Source organism: Mastigoproctus giganteus, chromosome 8 (assembly GCF_048544385.1).
Source record: "Mastigoproctus giganteus isolate SK-2022 chromosome 8, ASM4854438v1, whole genome shotgun sequence".
Classification (NCBI taxonomy): Eukaryota; Metazoa; Arthropoda; class Arachnida; order Uropygi; family Thelyphonidae; genus Mastigoproctus; species Mastigoproctus giganteus.
Window position 1 is genome coordinate 133,066,108 of NC_143582.1, and position 22,520 is coordinate 133,088,627.

The 22,520-nt window shown below is 37.0% G+C and overlaps 1 protein-coding gene across 3 annotated transcripts in view; it reads left to right on the forward strand.

The window, feature by feature from the left end:
• The window catches only part of LOC150081827 (LIM domain kinase 1-like), a 360,820-nt gene that overhangs the window by 289,804 nt on the left and 48,496 nt on the right, over positions 1–22,520 (forward strand). For 2 of the 3 annotated variants that reach the window (XM_090378920.1, XM_090378922.1), the window contains one exon: positions 18,385–18,663. In XM_090378920.1, coding sequence (XP_090235046.1) covers positions 18,385–18,649 — 265 coding nt within the window. In that variant the 3' untranslated portion in view covers positions 18,650–18,663. The remainder of the gene's footprint in view (positions 1–18,384; positions 18,664–22,520) is intronic. The other variant, XM_090378921.1, reaches the window with a different exon arrangement.

Consider the following 22,520-nt stretch of genomic DNA (forward strand, 5'->3'; position numbering starts at 1 on the left):
TTGATACTGTTGCACATGGAAGACTGCTGCACAAATTGGAGCAGTGTGGCATTGGAGGCAAATTGCTGCTATGGATAAGGGGATGGTTGAGTGGCAGAAGACAGAGAGTGGTAATCAATGGACACTGCTCAACGTGGACTAATGTTATTAGTGGAGTTCCTCAAGGTTCAGTGTTGGGTCCGTTGTTGTTTTCGGTGTTTATGAATGATATTGATGATGGAATATCAAGTTTAATGTCCAAGTTTGCAGATGATACAAAGGTTGGCAGGGTCGTTAAGGACACTACTGACGCTATGCTGCTGCAACAGGATCTGGAAAGGTTGAACAGATGGGCTGAGAGGTGGCAAATGAAGTTTAACATTGACAAATGTAAAGTACTACATATGGGAAACAGTAACCCCAGAGCAACGTATCAACTCTGCGGTACTACACTGACAGTGGTGGAGAATGAAAAGGACCTGGGGGTAATTGTGCAGGCAGATATGAAGTTCTCTGAGCAGTGCAGACGAGCTGCAAGAGTAGCTCATGGTGTCTTGTCAATGATATACAGGAATTTTTCTAGCAGGGATAAGGAGGTGATTATTCCATTGTATAAGGCAATGGTTAGGCCACATCTTGAGTACTGTATACAGGTCTGGAGGCCTCATTTCAAGAAGGATGTAGAGCTGCTGGAACGGGTACAGAGAAGGGCAACAAGATTAGTGAATGGAACAAAGGGTTGCTCTTACGAAGAAAGGCTTAAGTTTTGCAAATTGCAGAGTCTGGAGACTAGGCATCGGCGAGGTGATCTGATAGAGGTGTATAAGGCTTTGAATGGTTTGAGCATGCTCAGTGCCAATGGGATTCTTCATCTTGCTCAGAATAATCACCTCAGAGGGCATAAATTCAAATTGAGGAAGGACGGATGTCGGATAGATGTGCGGAAATTTGCCTTTGGCCAGCGGGTGGTTGGTTGGTGGAACCGACTTCCATCACTTGTTGTTGAAGTTGATAGCCTAAACAAATTTAAAGCTCAACTGGACAGGTATTTCGAACGAACGGAGGGGTGAAATGGGAGTGGAGTTTTTTTTTTTTTTTTTTTTGGCTGATGCTGAATAAGCTTGCTTTCTTGCATCATATGCCTCTACTAATGCTAATGCTAATGAGTACAATGAACAATTGTACAGAGAAATATAGAGTGGGCCAGTAAATCAGAATGTCTTATAATGGGGGATTTTAACTTCCCAGATATTGACTGGAACTTGTGGGTTGGTCACTCACACACTAGTCAGACTTTTGTGGATTTATTGGATGATTGTTTTCTGCAGCAGCATGTTCGAGAGGCAACCAGAGAAAGTAACACTCTTGATCTGGTTATCAGCAGTGATCATTCGTGTATTAAGAATTTGCAGATAAAGGAACCACTAGGTGGCAGTGATCACAGTGTGCTGAAGTGGGATTTACTCAAAGAGGTAACTACCGTCAGGGGTAAAGGAAAGGGTTTTTGCTTCCGTAAAGGGGAGTACAGTGGTCTCAGACAGTTTTTAAATTCTGTACAGTGGGATCAACTGACGATGTTACAAACAGTAAATTCTAAGTGGGAAGCATTCAAAGAATTAATCGTGGAAACTACTAGACTTTATATACCGATTAAGAAATATCGTTCAAGGTTTAGGCCTAAATGGTTATCAAATGAACTAATGAGACTCGTGACAGAGAAGAAAAATGCATGGGATGCATATAAATTATCAGGTGACGCAGAAGCCTGTGGCAGATATAAGCTAGTCTGTAATCAGGTCACAAAGGAGGTTCGGCAGGCGAAGGCAGATTACGAGAAATCTTTGGCAAAAGATGCTAAGAAAAACAGCAAGGATTTCTTTACTTATATAAACTCTAAAAGGAAGGGGATGAATATGATTGGTCCACTTGGCATCGATGGTTCGACTGTTGATGATCCTGCTCAGATAGCAAACAAACTGAATGAGTATTTTGCATCTACATTCACACGTGAGGAATTATTAAGGTTTGAAAGGGTGACACGAGTAATTACAGACCAGTTAGTTTAACTTCTGTTCCGGGTAAAATAATGGAGTCGCTGGTTAAAGATGCATTGCAGGATCATCTAGACAAGACTGCAGCAATAATTCAAACACAGCATGGGATTGTTAAGGGAAAGTGTTGTCTGACAAATTTGATTGGTTATTATGATGTGGTCACAAAGGAACTGGATGCAAAAAATAATTTTGATATCATATACTTGGATTTCAGGAAAGCTTTTGACACTGTTGCGCATGGAAGACTACTGTACAAATTGGAGCAGAATGGTATTAAGGGTAAGTTGCTACAATGGATAAAAGGATGGTTAAGTGGGAGAAGACAGAGGGTGGTAATCAATGGGTGCTGCTCTTCGTGGACTAATTTTATTAGAGGAGTCCCACAGGGTTCGGTGTTGGGTCCACTGTTGTTTTGTGTATTTATCAATGATATTGATGAAGGTATATCAGGCTTAATGTCGAAGTTTGCAGATGACACAAAGGTTGGCAAGGTTGTTAATGACAGTAATGGCAGTGTGCTACTGCAACAGGATCTAGATAATTTGGGCAGATGGGCTAAGAAGTGGCAACTGAAGTTCAACCTTGACAAATGCAAAGTACTGCATATGGGTAGAAGTAACCCCAGAGAAACGTACCAACTGTTTGGTACTACACTTAAGGTGGTAGAAAATGAAAAAGACCTGGGAGTAATTGTGCAGTCAGATATGAAGTTTTCTGAGCAGTGCAGACAGGCTGCTAGGGTGGGTCATGGGGTTTTGTCAATGATATATAGCAATTTTGCTAGCAGGAAAAGGAGGTGATTGTCCCTCTGTATAAGGCAATGGTCAGGCCACGCCTTGAGTACTGCGTACAGGTCTGGAGGCCTCATTTTAGGAAGAATGTAGATTTGCTTGAGCGTGTACAGAGAAGAGCAACACGATTGGTGAGGGGAATGAAGGGATTCTCTTACCAAGAGAGGCTCAAGTTCTGCAAATTGCAGTGGCTGGAGACTAGGCACCTGCGCGGTGATCTGATTGAGGTCTATAAGGCCTTGAATGGGTTGAGCACGCTGAATTCTGAGGGATCCTTCCACTTGTTCAGATTACCAACCTACGGGGACATAAGTTCAAATTAAGAAAGGACAGATGTAGAATAGATGTGCAGAAATTTGCCTTTAGCCAGCGGGTGGTTAATTGCTGGAACAAACTTCCATCTGTCGTTGTGGAAGTTGATAGGTTAAATAAATTTAAGGAGGAACTGGACAGGCATTTGGAGGGAATGGTGTGGTTTTTTTTTTTTTTTTTTTTTTGGCTGATGCTGCATAAGCTCCTACACTTGCTTTCTTGCATCATGTGCCACTACTACTACTACTAACATCATTATGCCTGGCATTTGTGGATTTTGAAAAGGCATTTGACTCCATACAGCATAAGGCAATGTTTCGGGCACTGGAAAGACAAGGCATAGATATCCCATATATTATGATTTTGAAGAAATATATGAGAATGCTACCTCCTTTATTAGACTAGACAAAGACAGTAGCAAATTTAAAATCGAGAAAGGAGTTCGACAAGAAGGCACTATCTCCGAAGCTGTTTACTGCTGCCCTTGAGGAAGCTTTCAGAAGGAGTCAATGTGAATGGAGAGTACCTAAACCATTTATGATTTGCAGATGACATTGTGGTCATAAGCCATGACCCAAAGAATTAGAGGAAAATCTTAATCGGTTATGCACAGTAAGGATTTTGGACTAAAGATGAATATGGCTAAAACAAAAGTAATGATGAATAAGTATGCCACAGAAAGGGACATAATGACTGAAGGAGCAGTAATTGAAAAGGTGGAGACATACTTATCTGGGACAAGTTATTAGCTGTAATAATGATAAATGGCTGGAAGTCAAGAGAAGAATAAATTTTGGGTGGTAGCATTGAGGAAATATAGTCACATACTGAAGAGCAATATCCCAATTTGTCTGAAATGTAAAATAATGAACCAACGTATACTCCCCACCATGACTTATGGAAGTGAAACTTGGGCACTCACCAAAAGAATGGAAGAGAAGCTGAGAACTAAACAGCAAAGAATGGAACGAATTATATTGGGAATCAGACTGTTAGATAAGAAGAGAACACATGGATTAGGCAGCAAACTCAAGTAAAGGACATTCTTATCAAAACTAAATAACTAAAATGGTCTTGGGCAGGACACATAGCTTGAAGACATGATGACAGATGGACTAAGAAAATAACAGAATGGTATCCAAGAGGAGCTAGAAGAAAACCTGGAAGACAACGGCAGAGATGGATAGATGAAATTCATGAGTTTGTGGGTAGTGAATGGATGGCCATTGCACAAAACAGAAGGAACTGGAAAGTTGTTGGAGAGAGAGGCACTCATCCTGCAGTGGATTGAAAATGGCTGATGATGATGGTGATAATGATACATATATATAAAACAAAGCACACAATTTTAGAATATATACTGCCGTTTAAACATATACTTAACTTTTTGACCAGGTAAGTTACTAGAACCCTATTTTTATCTTGTCTTGGCACATAATAGTCATTGCTGCTAATGCACCAGTAAAATCATATACCAAACCAATACCAGTTATGGACAAATGGTCCAGTAAAAGTAATGGACCAGTAAAAGAGTCCTTATTACTGTCAGATCACTCTCAAAATTAACAAAAAGAGAGTGAGTGATCTGTCAGATCACTCGCTCTCTTTTTGTTAATTTTGTTGTGTGTATAAAATAAAACCCTGGTAAAACATTTTTCTTGGAAACAGTTGTGTAAAAAAAAAACCTACTCGGGAAATTTGTGTGAAAAAAATGTTTGTTATTTGTTTTTCATCTTGTATAGCATTGAAAGGAGATGGTGCTATGTTGAAATAAAAAGGTAAGCCCTTGATTTATTCAAAAAAATTAGATTTCCAATCTAATAGAATAAATAGTATCTGTTTAACAGATTCAACTAATGTCTAATGAGCAGGAGACAGCAAAGTGACACTCAGATTTCTAGACAGGATCACGTATCTCTTTTTTGGTTTACTCTGATCCCCTCAACGCTACCCCCCTCTCTCTGACACATCATATCACAAATACAGTAAACCCCCGCTATTCGTGGTATCTGTATTCCCGGTTTCGCGTATTCACGGTCGCTGATTTAAACCTAAAAAAATGTGAATTTTAAAGCGCCGTGAACATTTTCCGCCATGAAAAAAACATGGGTGTGGCTAAAACCATTTTGCTCAGTCCACAGAGTAGTACAGTCAGTCGTCGTATAACACGTGTTTACACTACACGAATTCGATCATACACGATTTATAAATAGGGGAACGATATCTTATATAACACGAACTGAATTCGCATATGCACGATTCGCCTTTGTGTTTACAAGAAATGGCAGTTGAACGCGAAATCATCCGAACTGAACGCAACACGATAGGAATGAAGAGAAGATTCTGAAAATGTATTTATTTTTTTATAGCAGTGAAGGGGAAACACATTTCACCATAATAACTTAAAAACCAACACAATTCCAGCTATCAGTATTATCGCAAATGCAATTAGATAGAGTTCACTACCAGTTTATAACAGATTCCACTAGCAGGAACGCAACTGGAAATTGTTTTTATTGTTTTATGGTAGTAACCCCCAGAAATGTAAAATGTGAGCTAGTGAGGTGTTAATAGAGTTGTCTCTGCCTTTATGGTGTTGTTTATTCAGTTGCTACATGCTCACAGCTTTGTGTATCAAGTGTGCCTCCTCATTTTGTAATTGTGCTTTATTCTCTAAAAATGAGTAAAAATAACTTAAAAGGTGTAAAAAGGAAGTGTCCTGCGCTGAATGGGTGGGGGGGTGACAAAATCGCGAGTGCGGATGTTTCAAGCTAATCCTTGTTCAGTATGTGTAATGCGCTTGTCATAGAAGGTTTCATCTCTTGCTTTTAATTGATACGTTTACAAAAGTGAAAAATCTACCATTTTGCAGTGTGTTGGTGTGTAAACAGACTTTTTCGAGCATGTTAAAGTTTAAAGAAAGTGACTTTATTGTGGACAAGTTCTTTTCTAATCCTACAAAAATATGGCCGCGAATAAGAAGGGGATTGTGAAAAGATCAAAGAAAGTGATGACATTAGCGAGTAAAACTGAATTGTTAGACAAAATTTCTAATGGTGAAAGTGTCTCCTCAGTGGCAAAACATTATAAAATCAATGAGTCAACGGTACGATCAATCAAGAAATCGGAAGAAAAATCCGCCGTAGTGTCCGTGAAAATGCGCTAATTGCATCAAAAATTTGCTCTGTAACTCGTGATGTGAAATTAGAAAAAATGGAAAAGGCTTTAAATCTGTGGATAGAAGACCGAACTCAAAATAAAATTCCATTAAGTTCACTTATCATTCATGAAAAGGCAAAACACCTTTATCAACACTTTAGTGAAACTGGTGATAGCACTGGCGGGATAAGTTTTTTAGCCAGCAAAGGCTGGTTTGAAAGATTTAAAAATCGATATGGCCTTCATAATGTGAAACTGGTAGGAGAGTCTGCATCAGCGGATTTCGTGGCTGCAGAAAGTTTCCCGACTGAATTAAAAAAATTAATTACGGACAAAGGATATGTTCCCGAACAGGTGTTCAATGCAGACGAAACTGGGTTGTTTTGGAAGAGAATGCCAGCCAGAACATACTTAACACAAAATGAAAAATCTGCTCCTGGATTCAAAACTTCCAAAGATAGGCTTACTCTTTTGTGCAAACGCTAGTGGACACATGATCAAACCGATGCTCGTGTATAAATCGCAGAATCCACGTGCTTTGAAGGAAAAGAATAAAGGTCATCTTCCAGTTTATTGGAAATCCAATAAAAAAGCCTGGGTAACAACTACACTTTTTAGAGAGTGGTTTAATGATAGCTTTGTGCAAGAGGTGGAAAGTTACTTAACTTCAAAATCTTTGCCTTTCAAAGTTCTGCTTCTTATTGATAACGCGCCAGGACATTCAAGCAGTCTAGAATTTGACCACCCAAACGTTGAAATTGTGTTTTTGCCACCCAACACCACATCACTTTTACAACCGCTAGACCAAGGTGTGATTTCTGCGTTTAGGTCCTGCTATGTTAGAACTTTTACTGGCTTAATTGAAAAAATGGAAAGGGAGTCAGACTTAACTGTAAGCCAAAGTTGGAAAAATTATAACATTGCAGATTGCCTGATCAACATCAAGACATCAGTTGATGAGATAAGTGCATCTACAATTAACGCGTGTTGGCGAAAATTGTGGCCAGAAGTGGTTGTTGCTAAAACAATCCCTAATGTCAATAAACTGGTTGCCGATATTGTAGAAATCGCACAGGGAATAGAAGGCGGGGACTTTGAAAACATCGATGCAACAGACATTCAGGAACTTATTGAGACTCATGCAGATGAAATTACAATAGAAGAGTTGGATGAATTAGTAACAAGGTCAAATGAAAACCAAAATGATCCTGAGGAGGAAGATCTCGACGTTGTTAGACCAGAGTTAAATAGTAAGTCATTAAAGGAAATCTTTAGCCTCTCTATACAACTTTCAGAAAAGGTGGTGGAAACGGATCCTAATTTGGAAAGAAGCATCAAGTTTAAACGAGACCTAGAACAATTACTCTTGCCCTACGAGGAAATTCAAAAGGAGCTCAATAAAAAAATGAAGAAACAAACTTCGATTATGAGTTATTTTTCGCCCAGCAACCCATGTTCTTGATATGTTTTTGAAAGGTTTCTTTAAAATGTCTAATAAATATGTACAGTATTACATTTAATAAATTGTTTCTTATTTTCATTTCGATGCCTTATGCTTGTATTTTTCTATGTACTCTCTACATTTGTCTATGTACATAGTCATATTGTGTAGGTAAATACACATAATACGTACAGACAAAATTTTAGACTAATTTTTGTTATATATTTCATACTTTGGAACGGAACCCTTTTATTACCATGGGCGCCATAACTCAGTATTCACGTTTTCAGTATTCGCGGAATTTCTCAGGAACATAACCCCCGCGAATAAAGTGTAAAGTGTGTTTAGGGTCAAACGGCACCAGGGGTTCCCCCCATCTCCGCTGGGAAATGCCAGAGATTTAAAAGTGTATGGATATTGTATATGTGTAATGTCATGTACTGTTGTTCATCTGGTCGTTTAGCCGCTGGACCCCTACTGAGGCCCAACGTTGCCCCACTTTCGCCCCATGGAGGCAGACCAGGAAACACCAGTAGACTAAGATTTACTCTGGCAGGTCCTACCGCTTAATTTCCTGAGATTTCGGCGGCTAGGACCTAAAAAAAAAGAGGAAAAGAAAGTGAAAAAATAAACTAAGATATATATATATATATATATATATATATATATATATTTTATGTTTTTTTTGGTAAATTCTATGGGGAATAACGCTAAATTTTTGAAACACCGAGTGTATGGGCGAAAAACGTAATTTGGAGATGATTAAATCAATTCCGATGTGTAGGGCATTCGCTTGCGTATGTGCAGGTAGAGTGGGTGGGGAGACTGAAGTCTGGGGGGAAAAGACAGAAGTATGGAGTCGAGAGAGGAGGCAACTCCAAGTAACAGTGGGGCATGCCCATGCCCCACCAGAAGGGAAAGTGGGAATGGCAAGAAGCGGGGGTTTACTGTATTGCTTTCTGCATCATTAAAAACTGGGGGGGGGGGGGGTTCATGCTCAGCATTACTTTTCTTCTGAACAACTACTTACTCTGTACAAATTCCAAATCCTCCCTGTTGTGGATTATTGTACCTGCATCTGGAGATTTGCTCACAAAACCTCTCTGACCCATCTCTTAAAATCTCTCTCTCACATGCACACACACACAATGTTGAATTTCTACTTTCATGCTTTCTATAGATAACTGTAGATACCATGGGCAGTTTCTTTGAATTGGCACCTGTAATCCCCCTGCTTGCTTCAAACCAGTTCGAACACATGCTACACGTAGTCTGCATCCATTCACTGTTCAACCCCAACCTCACAGAATCAACTTTTCCTCATTTATCCTTTCTTCATTTTCTGGATTAACCTTCTTCAAGTGTGTTTTCCAAAGACTACAGCCTACAAAAATTCAAGTTTTAATTTAAACACTTATCTTCTGTCTTCTCAGTCTTCATCCCATATACAGTTATAAGTACTATAGGTTATAATATCTTTCGTGTTTGGGATTTTCTTTAAAGAGAGAGAGAGAGAGAGAGAGAGAGAGAGAGAGAGAGAGAGAGATTACAATTAAAAATAAATTTTATTAATATCCAAATGCTCACTACTCATCAAATTGCTAGTCCAGTTTATTTTAAATACTATGACCAGTTTCTTCTTCACTGCATACAGATGGAATTGGCAAGCAGATGTGAATGTATTGTCATGGGAGTTCCTTGTTTTTCTTTTTTTTTATCATTTGAAGTATGTACAATGTTATTTTTGTTAAAATTTTCTGCAACAAATCTCTGATGACTTATCACTAATGGAGCAGTTCTGCATTGCCATGCAGTGAATAAAAGTTTGATTATTTTAATATATTAAAAATCTATATGGACTATGAAATAAATTAGTAAATTTATTTACTAATTTATTTCAAGTAGTCCTCATTAGATTGAGGAATATCTTGTCCTTTTATATATCTTGTGACCAGCACCATTTCAGTTTCCTGAATGCTTGTGGTCTTAATATAAGTTAGAACAACCTTCCCTTAACCAAGAATATCTTGGAGAAGCACTAACCTTTTGAAACAAATAACATCGCTCTAATATGATGGTTGAAAGGCATAATGTTTTGTTTATATTTGTTTAAAATATGAGCCATCTATTACAGGCTTCTTTTAAGACTAAAAACTCTCCCATCAAATAGTGATCTCAATTAACAAATCTTTCTGATGACTTGGCAATAATGAAGCAGATCTATTTAAATCATATTACTATATGATATAAAGAAGGTAAAATGTTATTTTTTTCATGTAGCAAAAACTACACTGCCTTCCAAAATGTATTCAATTATCCCTGTTTTCATAGTGTTTTGTTGTTGAACCCTCATCAGCTGGAAGCATGATGGTACCATTGTTAACACATGTAAAGACCATCGAAGCTCAATCCCTGTGACAAGAGGCCATTCAATAGTTAGTATGACAGTCTGATCAAGAATACCTGAAAAAAATATATCAACCAGGAGTTTGCCTTATGTGCCATTACATGTAGAGTTCTACAGCTTTAGATATCCTGGGAGAGCAGTGGTATATAAGCCAGAAAACACCAACTGCAATCGATGATCTTGTCTTGCATGGTGAAATAATTGGTCTGTAGAGGAGTGTAAAAAGATTCTGTGGAGTGACAAATTTCGCCTCAAATCTGGTGGTAGATGACTCTTCAACCAGAACAATACCAGAACAATTTCTCTGCTTATTGCTTATTGGTGGCCTGAAGTGGTAAAGCTAGAATTCCAGGAAATGGTGGTATGTTAAGAGAACAGTAATTTTTTTATTGTTCAGTGATAAGATACCCTTTTAGAATTAGAAAAATTAATTATTTATGCCTAGATGACCATTTATACATTGTAATATTTGAATTGTATTTAAATAATAAATAGCCATCAGTGCTGACTATTTATTAAACATATTTTTTATCATGCTGTTCATCAGTAAAGGACAAATAAGAGGCTAAAATATAATATTCCTTTATTTATAATTAATTGCATTTTAAAATTAAAAAATTATTTTAAAAAAAATAATTATCTTTAAAGAGTCAATCAAAATTTTTAAAATTGTTTGTAAAAAAACAAAAAATCGACACTTCTATCACTAAGACAAGTTTTCAAACCTGCTGCAGAAAAGGCTCTTTCATTTCAACAGAAGCTGGTGGAATGGTTTTCAGTGCATTAAATATTTTCATGATATTTAAGTTCCATTGCCTATCTTGAATAATAACAGTTCTTGCTTTAAATGCCTGTTTAAACTCTGAGCCTGACATAAAAATGTTGAATGATGTATAGGTTTTGTCTTTGATTGTATTGCTCTTTCTAATTTGTCTTCTAGTGTCATGGATTGTGCAGGTTCCTGAATTTTCTCTTCTGAATACAAAGAGCTAGATTGTAATTTTCCTTCATTGAAAAGCCTTGACAATTCATCTTTATGGATTCAAATAATGATTTCTTATTCGGTAAAGTGGGAAAGCCAGGAGTAGCTGCACAATTTTTATATTTTTCTCCAATGATTAAATAGTGAATCAGCCCAACCAAAGTAGAATTTCTTCTTTCACTAATCTTGTATATCAGTGATTTCCAAAGTGGATGCTACTGCCCACCTTGGGGGTACTAGGAAACTCAAAGTTGCGTTGGAAGGCAGGGGACACAAGGCTGCTTAAAAGGGGCAAAGAATACAAATCAATACCTACACAAAGTTATGTGCCTGAAAAGCTGATTTTACAGTAGGTCTGTTTGAAGTTCAAATATTTTCCATTTTTCTGATTTAAAGAATTCTATTAACTTATTTAACTAATTTAATCACAACTAAATCAACATAAATTTATTTTGGAACAAAAAGCTTACCATTTAACTTCACACAGCTCTACTGTGTGAAGTTTAATGTTAATTTCAATACCTCCTATGACTATGTGTAGGAGGTATTGAAATAGCAATCCTCGCATTCGATGTAACATGGTGAGAAAACACACAAGTCACAACCATATGAATCGAACAGACTACCATTCCCAACACGCTCCATTCAATGTCCCCTGTGGTCTTCCGTCAAAAGGATGTCAGAAGGATTTTGATGAATCGTGATGCTAAGAAAGCTCCAGGTCCCGATGGTATTTCTCTATTTGTTCTCAAAACCTATGCTCCTGAACTTGCTCCTATTCTTTGCACCTTTCTTTCACTTTCTTATTCCAAAGGTGTTTTTCCTTCTGTTTGGAAATTTGCTCATATCCAGCCAGTTCCTAAAAAGGGTGACAAATCCCTCCCATCCAATTATTGTCCCATTGCAATTACTTCTACTCTTTCTAAAGTAATGGAGAAATCAATTAACTGCCAACTCTTAAACTACCTAGAAATCTTCTGTCTGATCAACGATCGCGAGTATGGATTTCGTCAGTGTCGGTCCACTGGTGATATTCTGGCTTATGTTACCCATTTATGGACTAATTCAATGCAAAGGTTCGATGAAACACAAGTAGTTGCTCTTGACATCTCAAAGGCTTTCGATCGTGTATGGCATAAAGGTCTTATAAACAAGCTTCCATCTTATGGTTTGCCAACTGTTTTTAGTAATTGGTTATCCAGTTTTCTCTCTGATCGCTCACCAAGGGTGATGGGTTGATGGCTCTCTGTCTTCTAACTTCTCCACTAATGCCGGTGTCCCCCAAGGTTCAGTTCTTTCTCCCACTCTTTTCCTCTTGTATATTATGACCTTCTTCCATTGACTGGAAATCCTACTATAGTTTTGCTGATGATAACACATTGCATTCCACTTTCCATTTTGAGAAACCTTGTCCTGCTCAATCAGCTTCAACTTCTCCAGTATCTGCTACCAATTCCTTAAATGCCGATCTTCGGGTAATTCTCCAGTGGGGCAAAGACAACTTAGTAGATTTCAATCCTTCTTAAACTCAGTCTTGTCTTATATCTCACAAAAAGGATTCTTCTGCTTCTATACTTATCTTTGGTGACACTCTGATTTCTAGGCAAAATAATATATATATCTCTTTTGGGGATTACTCTGACTTCTAATCTCTCTTGGCACAAGCACATTACAAATATTGCTTCCTCTGCATCTAAAAACTTGATTTTCTCTTTTGCCCTCGGAGTTACTTTTATTCCAAACAGTGGTTCACTTTGTACAAATTGCAAATCCGCCCTACCATGGAATATTGTTCCCACATCTGGGGCGGTGCCTGCCATCAAAACCTCTCTCAGGTTTCTAGATACCATTCAAAAGAGGGCAATTAGGTTAATTAATGACTCATCTCTATCAGAGTCTCTCCACTCACTGTCTCGTAGATGTACTGTTTCTGCTGCATGCCTTTTCTACATACATATATTAACAACTTCATCCCATTAAAAGAAAAGGCATTCATGCCTTTTCTACAGATACTTCCATGGGCACTGTTCTTCTGAATTGGCTTCTATAATTCCCACTCTCTTTCAAAACAGTTTGAACACATGTCACCACCAGCAACATCTATTCACTGTCCAACTTCAAACTCACTGAATCAACTTTTCCTCATCTTTGTTTATTCATTCAACTGCCGTTTTTCTGGAACACTCTTCCTTCATACATATTTCCTGAAAATTACAGTGTACAGCAGTTCAAGTCTAATGTCAACAAATATCTTCTTTTGTCTTCTCAACCTCCAACCCAAGTACGGTAATAAGTACTATAGGTTCTACTACCTCTCGTGTTTGCGGTTTTTGTAAAAAAAAAAAATTAGAACTGAATCTGTGGGCAGCATTGCTAGAATGTCAAAGCTTCAATATTGTACCATAAGATATATATATATATATATAAAATATATATATATATATATATAAAATATATATATATATATATATATAAAATATATATATATATATATAAAATATATATATATATATAGTTTGTCAATGATATATAGGAATTTTGCTAGCAGGGAAAAGGAGGTGATTGTCCCTCTGTATAAGGCAATGGTCAAGCCACACCTTGAGTACTGCATACAGGTCTGGAGGCCTCATTTTAGGAAAGATGTAGATTTGCTTGACCATGTACAGAGAAGGGCAACAAGATTGATGAGGGGAATGAAGGGATCCTCTTACCAAGAGAGGCTTAAGTTCTGCAAATTGCAGTGGCTGGAGACTAGGCACCTGCGCGGTGATCTGATTGAGGTGTATAAGGCCTTGAATGGGTTGAGCAAGCTGAATTCTGATGGGATCCTTCCACTTGTTCCCCTTAGGTTCTAATTACGAACCTAAGGGGGCATAAATTCAAATTAAGAAAGGACAGATGTAGAGTAGATATGCAGAAATTTGCCTTTAGCCAGCGGGTGGTTAATTGGTGGAACAAACTTCCATCTGTCGTTGTGGAAGTTGATAGGTTGAATAAATTTAAGGAGGAACTGGACAGGCATTTGGAGGGAATGGTGTGATTTTTTTTTTTTTTTTTTTTTTTTGGCTAATGCTGCATAAGCTCATAACACTTGCTTTCTTGCATCACATGCCACTACTACTATTACCTCTCATGTTTGCAGTTTTCGTAAAAAAAAAAAAAAAAAAAAATTAGAACTGAATCTGTGGGCAGCATTGCTAGAATGTCAAAGCTTAAATATTGTACCATAAGAGTAAAAATATATCTTACTCAAGAAATAAATATAATTTCATGTATTATAATGATTTGAGGAAAAATTAAAAGTTAAAATTCCAGGATTTCCCGAGATATTTATTGATTTCCTGGAATTTTTAAATCCAGTAAAACAGTTGGGGGGATCCCTGGATAGAACTAGTAATATATTCTTGCTCTATGTACACCATATCCAAAAATTTCATTACTTCATACATAATACCCCCCCAACTTCTTTTTTTACTACTGAACATATCGTGAGTAGTCAAACTAACAATCTTATGTGCAGAAAGATTTCTGCAGATAAGTTTGTTCTTGTTCTCCAAACACTTCTTGTTCATTTCACAAATATATGTGGTTTCAGTTCCAATCTAAATACCACATCATCACTGTTCATTTTCTAATTATTTGCTTGTCTTAATTATTCACTGTACAATTCCTTTCACTCCATAAGTAGTACTTGTGCATATGTCTGTTCTGATATTTGCAGTCAGAGACTTAATGATTTGGAATCTTTATTTTTTTTCTTCAATCTTCTCTGGCTTAAAATCTCTCTACCCCATTCTTCCAAATTTTGTTACATCTATCATTCTCCCTATTTCACTAATCACTTGGAACTATTTGACTTCCTTTCTTTGAAGACTTACTCTGTCCAGTACAACTTTCCTAACATTGAGATAATTTTCCTTGGTGATTTTAATGATTACAACTCCAGCTGCCTTTCATTTTCTAATCGCACCAACCCAAAAGGTCATGATGCTGAGGCTTTTGCAATTACTAATGACCTCGTACAGATTGTTTATTTACTTATTAGAATACCAGATAGTCTTCCAAATACATAGTCGAGCGACTGGTCCTCTTGGCACCCTATGTCAATTTAGTCGTGGTCTCTTCTTCAGTGGAGCATTTCTCTTGTGGCCATCTCAGTCTTGTGTTGTTTGCAATTACAAGAATGCAAAATGTGATGAACTACGAGATTTATGTTCTTCTTTGCCTTTGTTGGATTGCTGTTTTAAATCTTCTGATGTCAAATTTGCTCAGATCATGTCAGTGAAATTATTCTTGTAGGGATGAAATCATTTATTTCACACTCCACCCTAAAATCTCATCCTTTAGCCAAACCTTGGATTTTTCAATAAATGTGTTAAGGCTGTTCAAGTTAAGAAATTTTCATATTGCGATTGTCTTATATCCAAATCTCCAGGTTCATTTTCTGACTATGCCAAAGCTTGCTACAATTGTAAAGCAATTAGTGATTGGTTCAAACTAGAATCTAGAGCTAAGAGTAGAAAACTTATTTTTATCCAAATGGTAGTCAGGCATTCAGGTTTCTTGACAAAGCTGTTGGCCTCAACTTTTGCCCATCTGTACTCCTCCCTCGGTTAAAACTTTATGGTTCTTTTACTTCCTCAGCTAAAGATAAAGCCGACTTACTGGCATCCTACTTTTCTTCTAACTCCTGTTTCGATGATCTTGGTAAATCACCTCCTTCCATTTCCAGTACAATCAATTACTCCTGTCTTCCATCAAGGGTGTCAGAAAAATTTTGAAAAATCTTGATTCCTCCAAGCAAGCTCTAAGTCCTGGTGGGGCTGACTGCGCTAGTCGGGTGGGTAAAGTGCCTGCCTGGCAACCCAAAGGTCGCGGGTTCGATTCCCGCCTCAGGCTTGGATCAAAGTACTGCCAAAACCTTGGGAGGTGCATTATGGCCACAGAAGCCTGTGCGCCAACAACTACCAAAAAAAAAAAAAAAGTCCTGGTGGTATTTCTCCACTTGTTCTCGAAACCCATGCTCCGCTACTGTTTGCCTTTTTATACTTTCTTATTCCACTGGTGTTTTTCCTTCTACTTGGAAATTGCCTCACATCCAGGCAGTTCCTCAAAAGGATGACAATTCGTTTCCATCCAGTAATGGTCCCATTGCACATTTCTACCCTTTCTAAAGTGTAGGACAGATTCCTCAATCATCAAATCGTAAACTATCTTGAAACCTTCCATCTAATTAGTGATCACCACTATGGAGTTCATTGGCGTTCATCCACTGGTGATATACTTGGTTATGTTACTCATCTGTGGATAAATTTGGTGAAACTCAAACAGTTGCTCTTGACACTTCAAAAGCTTTTGATTGTGTTTGACATAAAAGTCTTCTAAATAAACTTTCATCTTATAGATTGCCAACTGTGTTTTGTAATTTTGTATCCTTTTTTCTCTCTTCACTCATTGCTGGTGATGGTGGGTGACACTCTTTCATCTAACATCTCCACTAATGCTGGTGTTCTTCAAAGTTCAGTTTTTTCTCCCACTATTTTCCTCTTGTGTTTTAATGACATTCTTTTATTGACTGGAAATTCTCTCCACGGTTTTGTTGAGGAGAGTACTTTGTATTCGACCTTCCAGTTTTAGAAACCTTGCCCTTTGCAAACAGCGTCAACTTCTCAGTTATCCACTACCAGGTCCCAAAATGTTGATCTCCAAGTAATTCTGTTCGGTAAAGATAATTTAGTTAATGTCAGTTATTCTAAAACTCAGTCCTAGCTTATATCTCTCATAAAGGATTCATCTGCTCCTATGCTTATTTTCAATCACCCGCACATTTCTGAACAAGATCACATGCCCCTATTAGGGATTACCCTGACTTCTAATCTCTCTCTCTCTCTTGGCATAAGTACATGACAGTTCTTATTGCATCCTGTGCATCCAAAAAACCGGCTTTTCTCTTTCAATCTCAGCATTCCTCTTTCTTCTAGACAGCTACTTACCTGTACCAATCTGCCCTACCATGGAATATTGTTCCCACATTTGGAGCAGTGCCCCCCTCCAGTACCCTCTCTCTGGCTTAGACTCCATTCAAAAGAGGCTAGTTACGTTACCCATCTCTCCACTCTCTGTCTCATAGATGTTCTGTTTCTGTAGTTACTTCCATTGGCACTGTTCATGTGAATTGACTTCTATAATTTCCCTTTTCTCTTCCAAATCAGTCCGAACATATGCAGCAACATGTCAACATCCATTTACTGTCCAACTTCAAACTCACTGGACCAACTTTTCTTTTTTCTCTTTTTCACCTTCAACCTCCATTTTTTGGAAAACCTCCCTTCACTCATATTTCCTGAAAATTACAATCTACAGAAATTCAACTATGTCAACAAGTACCTTCTTTCAACATCTTAATTATCATCCCGTGCATGGTGCTAAGTACTATAGGTTCTAATACCTTTAATGTTTATGGTTTTCATTAAAAAAAAACACATACAGTCTATTCCAGTCAGAGGTGCAAATGTTTATGTGAAGGATGCTTGGAGAACGTGTTGTCGGAATGTATTGTGACATCAATGAAATTCCGAATAGGTGGGGTTATGGTATGGTTGTTTCCTTCTGTATAGCCTGGAATTATTGGTATTTATGCACATAACTGTGAACATTGAATGTGTACCTTAACATTTTGAATGGTTCCATGCTCCTATGATGAGCAGTTTGATACAGATCCACATTTGTTTCAGTAGGATAATGCCCCATGCCATACTGCCAGTTCTGTTACAGAATGGAAGAACATGGGCATGAACATACAAAAGTTGGAATGGCCCATCCAGAATCCTGATTTGAACCCTATGAAATGAACTGGAATGTTGAGTGAGGGTCAACTAACATACTCTCCCCCAATATCAGTAGCTAAACTCGTAACTATTCTGAAGGAAGAATGAAGGACTATATACCTGCTGTGCTTTATTGCACATTGGTGGAAAGTCTACCCAACAGGATAGAGTGTATCATAGTGGCCATTACATAACAACCATTACACTATTGAAATGAGTGGCAGACATCATTGTGAAACAATGTGTCTAGGTACTTCTCATAGGTAATTCATGTAGTCTATGAAATAAATTTGTAAATGGATGATCTTGTCCTTCTGTATTACTGTTCATATGAGAATATCTTTTCTTCTTAAATTGGAAATTAAAATTCTTTTATTTTAATAGATTTTAATATCTTTTTTTAAAGTAAAATAAACTTCTTTCATTATTTAGACCCCCATTTGAACAAACAGAAACTTGGCTGCAGGGGATGGCCATTCACTTTGCAGTTGGAGCAACATTACCTTATGATCTAAAAAATGAAATTTACAACTATAGAGGAAGAATGCCATCTCATTCATCTGCAGAATCTACTCCTGAAGCTCTCACTCCAGAGACTCATTATCCCCCCTTACTTACTATTAATGAACAATGTCCTGAATCACCACCAGAATCTCCTAGTATGGTTCTAAATAGAGATTTATCCAGTGAATTTTAAAGGTACAGTATATTGTAAGTGTATAATTTTTAACCTTAATGTTATAAAATTTTCTATAACTGCACAGGGAGAAATACACAAAACAAAATTCTGTTGCATTCTTCAGTTTTGTGTATTTCTGCCATATTTGGTTTTGATATTTTGTATCCATATTTGGGTTTATATTTCAGTTATTTGTTTAACATTAATATAAAAAGAGCCACACCCATAGCCCACCACTGCCATGTGCTTGACCAAATACTATGGCTACTTGTAGCTGGTTGTATATGCTAGAATGAAGCATACAAGTAGATTACATGTCGTAACCTCCAATGATATTGTCACATTTAAAACTCTGAACGGTATTGTCCATTTGTTTTGAGAGTATCTTCAATATATGCAGACAAGAACAGAATAAAGAAATAGAAGAGTTTTAATGAAGGGCTAACGCTAGTGTCTTTACTTGGTTGTAATGCAAGTTTCATATTGAACATTACAGTCAGAAAGGCCATTCCTAGTCAGAGCGGGCAACTAGGGTGGGGCAAGTGGTGATCGAGCCCCAGGCACAGAATTTTAAGGGTGCACTCGACCAGTTATGTATTTTAATATTGCTTCATTTTTTATTTAATTACAGTCAGACCTCTGTTTAACAGACGTCTTTATAGCGAATATTTTTGAATTCCTTTTGGTAATTACATTTAAAATAGTTTCCGTAGGACAAAGAAAATTTCCATATAATGAACAGATTACGAGACATAACTTTGTAAGCATTGTACTCACCTCTGGCCTTTAGGCAATTAGAAAGAGCGAATTAAGAATTAAAGGGATTACTGTTCCGCAGTAAATGGTGCCCGTAAAATGTTTCAACTACCTTATCCCACGTACCAAGAAGTTGCGCTAGTCGACTGCTTTCTACAGCCAGGCGTATTCCTGACACAGACAACAGCCCCTGGTCAATTTGTGTTCTTTGTTTATAATAAAAATAAAAATTTTATTAAAAGAAAATACTGCGTTATTTTTGTATGGTGCTACATCTGATTCGAGAAGATTTTGTGAGAGTGAAAAAAACTAAATCCTGGATTTATGATCACTAATGGAAAAAAGTATTGGGGGAAAAACATTTTACAAATTTTGCAAAAAAACAAGGAAACTCTAATTATAAATTGCGGCCCGTTTTGTGGAATCGCACTTCTGTGTTTTTTGGTTTGTCCTTCAGTGCTATCTAGTCCTCCACTGGTGGCCAGTTGGCAAATATTTCGCTTGAATCTTACAAGTGCAGAAGTGTGAGTGTGGTTGTAGATTAAAATAAACTAACGTTAATTCAAATTTTGTTCAGTTGTTGTGTCTCCGTGTTAAAAAAGTAAGTTTAAATAAATTGTTATAAACAAAACTTTCTTTTATATACTTAATTTCCTTTAGTTGAACTGTAATCATATATTTTATTTTTATAGGTTATAAAATTATATATAATTATTAGTTATTTAAAATATATGTTTTAGAATTAAATTTTTTTTTTCCCCCTCATTTCCAAAATGAGTTTTAGACACAGTAATCAAATTCGGAGGGTGCAGTTCTCCTTGTTAAAATACTTTTTTATACTACAGAAATGCAAATTGTGAGCAAACTCCTATTTAAAATAATGTATTATCAAGTTTGTCTTTTGCTAATCATATATGGCAGTTGCATAGCTCCAGAATGAACAATCAACTACAATGAAGCAGGTTTTCGAATGCCGCATATATGGTTTCTCATGGGGGGGGGTGACCATTAACTTATTTTTTAATTTGTACCTGTAAATCGTAATTATTTATGATTTACAGGTACAAATGGGGGGGTTGACCATTAACTTATTTTTTTTTTTAATTTGTACCTGTAAATCATAATTATTTAATTAAATTGAAAAGGCTTTTTTCCCTTTTGGAAACACTTATACTGATGTATTCAAAATCACAAATTCGCTAGATGGAAATATTAGGAAATGGAAATGGAAAAATAATGCTAATATGGAAATATTAGAAAGTGTTCATGAAATTTAATTAATGGAAAAGAGTCTAAAAAATTCTGAACTTATTGATGATGCTCTGCAAAAATCAATTTTAACAGAGAAGATAAAATGGAGACTAATTTTAAAAATTATTCTGTACACAATATTATTTTGTGCAAAAAATAATCTTGCATTAAGCGGTTAAAATGAAATAATTGGAAAACTGAAAGCTGAAATATTCCTCATTGTTATTGAACTAATAAGTCATTATAATAAAGATGACTCTCATCAACCAGTGCAATACCACCACTTTGCTTATTGGAGGCTTGAAGTGGTTGAACCCATGTTTAGTCTCCAGAGCTAAGTTCCGGTCAACCCTTCCCCACCTCTTCCATCATGCAGTATGACTGATGACTTTTGAGGTTATGATGAACATCGTGGCGAGATCCAATCTTCCTTACATTTCGAGGGTACAGCTCTAAAATGGTGTTTGCAGGCCGGTTGCTAGTTAGCCTATTGGTAACTCTTTAGAAGGCTTCCAGATCAGCTAGTGTATAATCTCTGCCAGATAGTGACTGGAGGGAGTCCGAGTAGTGTGTATGCGGGGGACATTGTCGAGGCCAAGTCTCCAGATCAAGATCAAGGATCTGGGTATGTTCTTACCATGTGTACGCCATATCCAAAAATTTCATTACAGCATGACCCTCCCACTTTTTCTTACTATTGAATACACCATGAATTGTCAAACTAATAGAGTAAGTTTATCTGCGAAAAGATCTTAACCTCCCAAACACTTCCTAGTTCATTTCACAAATATACGTGGTCTCAGTTCTAATCTCAACGATGTCCATTTCCACTTGCACTCTGCCAAACCCCAAGTACTTTTTCTGACAGAATCCCATTTATCGGTTCATTTAACTACTGCTCATCTCGATTGCCCAAATTATTCGCTGTATGATTCCTTTCACCTCAAAGGTGGTACATATTTGTGCATAAGTCTGTTCCGATATTCCCTGTCAGAGACTTGGTAATTTGGAATCTTCTCTGGCTTAAAATCTCTCTGCCTCGTTGTGTCAAATTCATCTGTTGTCTCTAAAGTTCTCCCAACTCACTAATCACTTGGAGCTCTTTGACTTTCTCCAGTTCAACTTTCCTAACAGTGAAGTAATTTTCCTTGGTGATTTTAATGTTCACAACTCCAACTGGCTTCCGTTTTCTAGTCACACCAGCCCAGCTGGTCAAGATGCTGAGGCTTTTGCAATTACTAATGACCTTGCACAGATTGGTCATTTACATACAAAATTAAAAATTTTAAAAAATTGCCTACAAAATTTAAAATTTAATTAAATTATATACATGGTTAGGCAGTGTAACCATGTATATAATTTAATTAAATTTTATTTTAATTTCATTATCTATCTACCATATATTTTTCTCACTCACACAACTGACTTTAAATACATGATGTACTCACTTCCAGACCTTCGTTCAGGGTGCTAACTATAGGAACGGGTTTCCAACCCCGTACTACCCGCCCGAGTCCAACTACTTACCTGTACATCATTCATCTTTCTGCTTTACATGCCCCTACTTCTTATGTCCTGTGAGCCATTAGTTTATCAAACACAATATGTGGAATACTACCTTCTTACTTTACCCAATATTTTTTTCACCTTAACAAAGTTTAGCTGCTTTTCGCTGCTACTTTGTAAGCTGTTATATCTCTCAACTATCCTGGGCAGTTTGGGCACCATGTATTTAACAGAGTTCACCACATATTGTGGTGAAGAAAGTTCCTTTCTTCTTGCCTATTCCTCCATTCCGATATCATTACTTTAGTTTTTTTTTTTTTTTTTCAATTCTTTTTACTTGCTTCTGTAAGGGCATCCATGATCTGTATGCCCTACG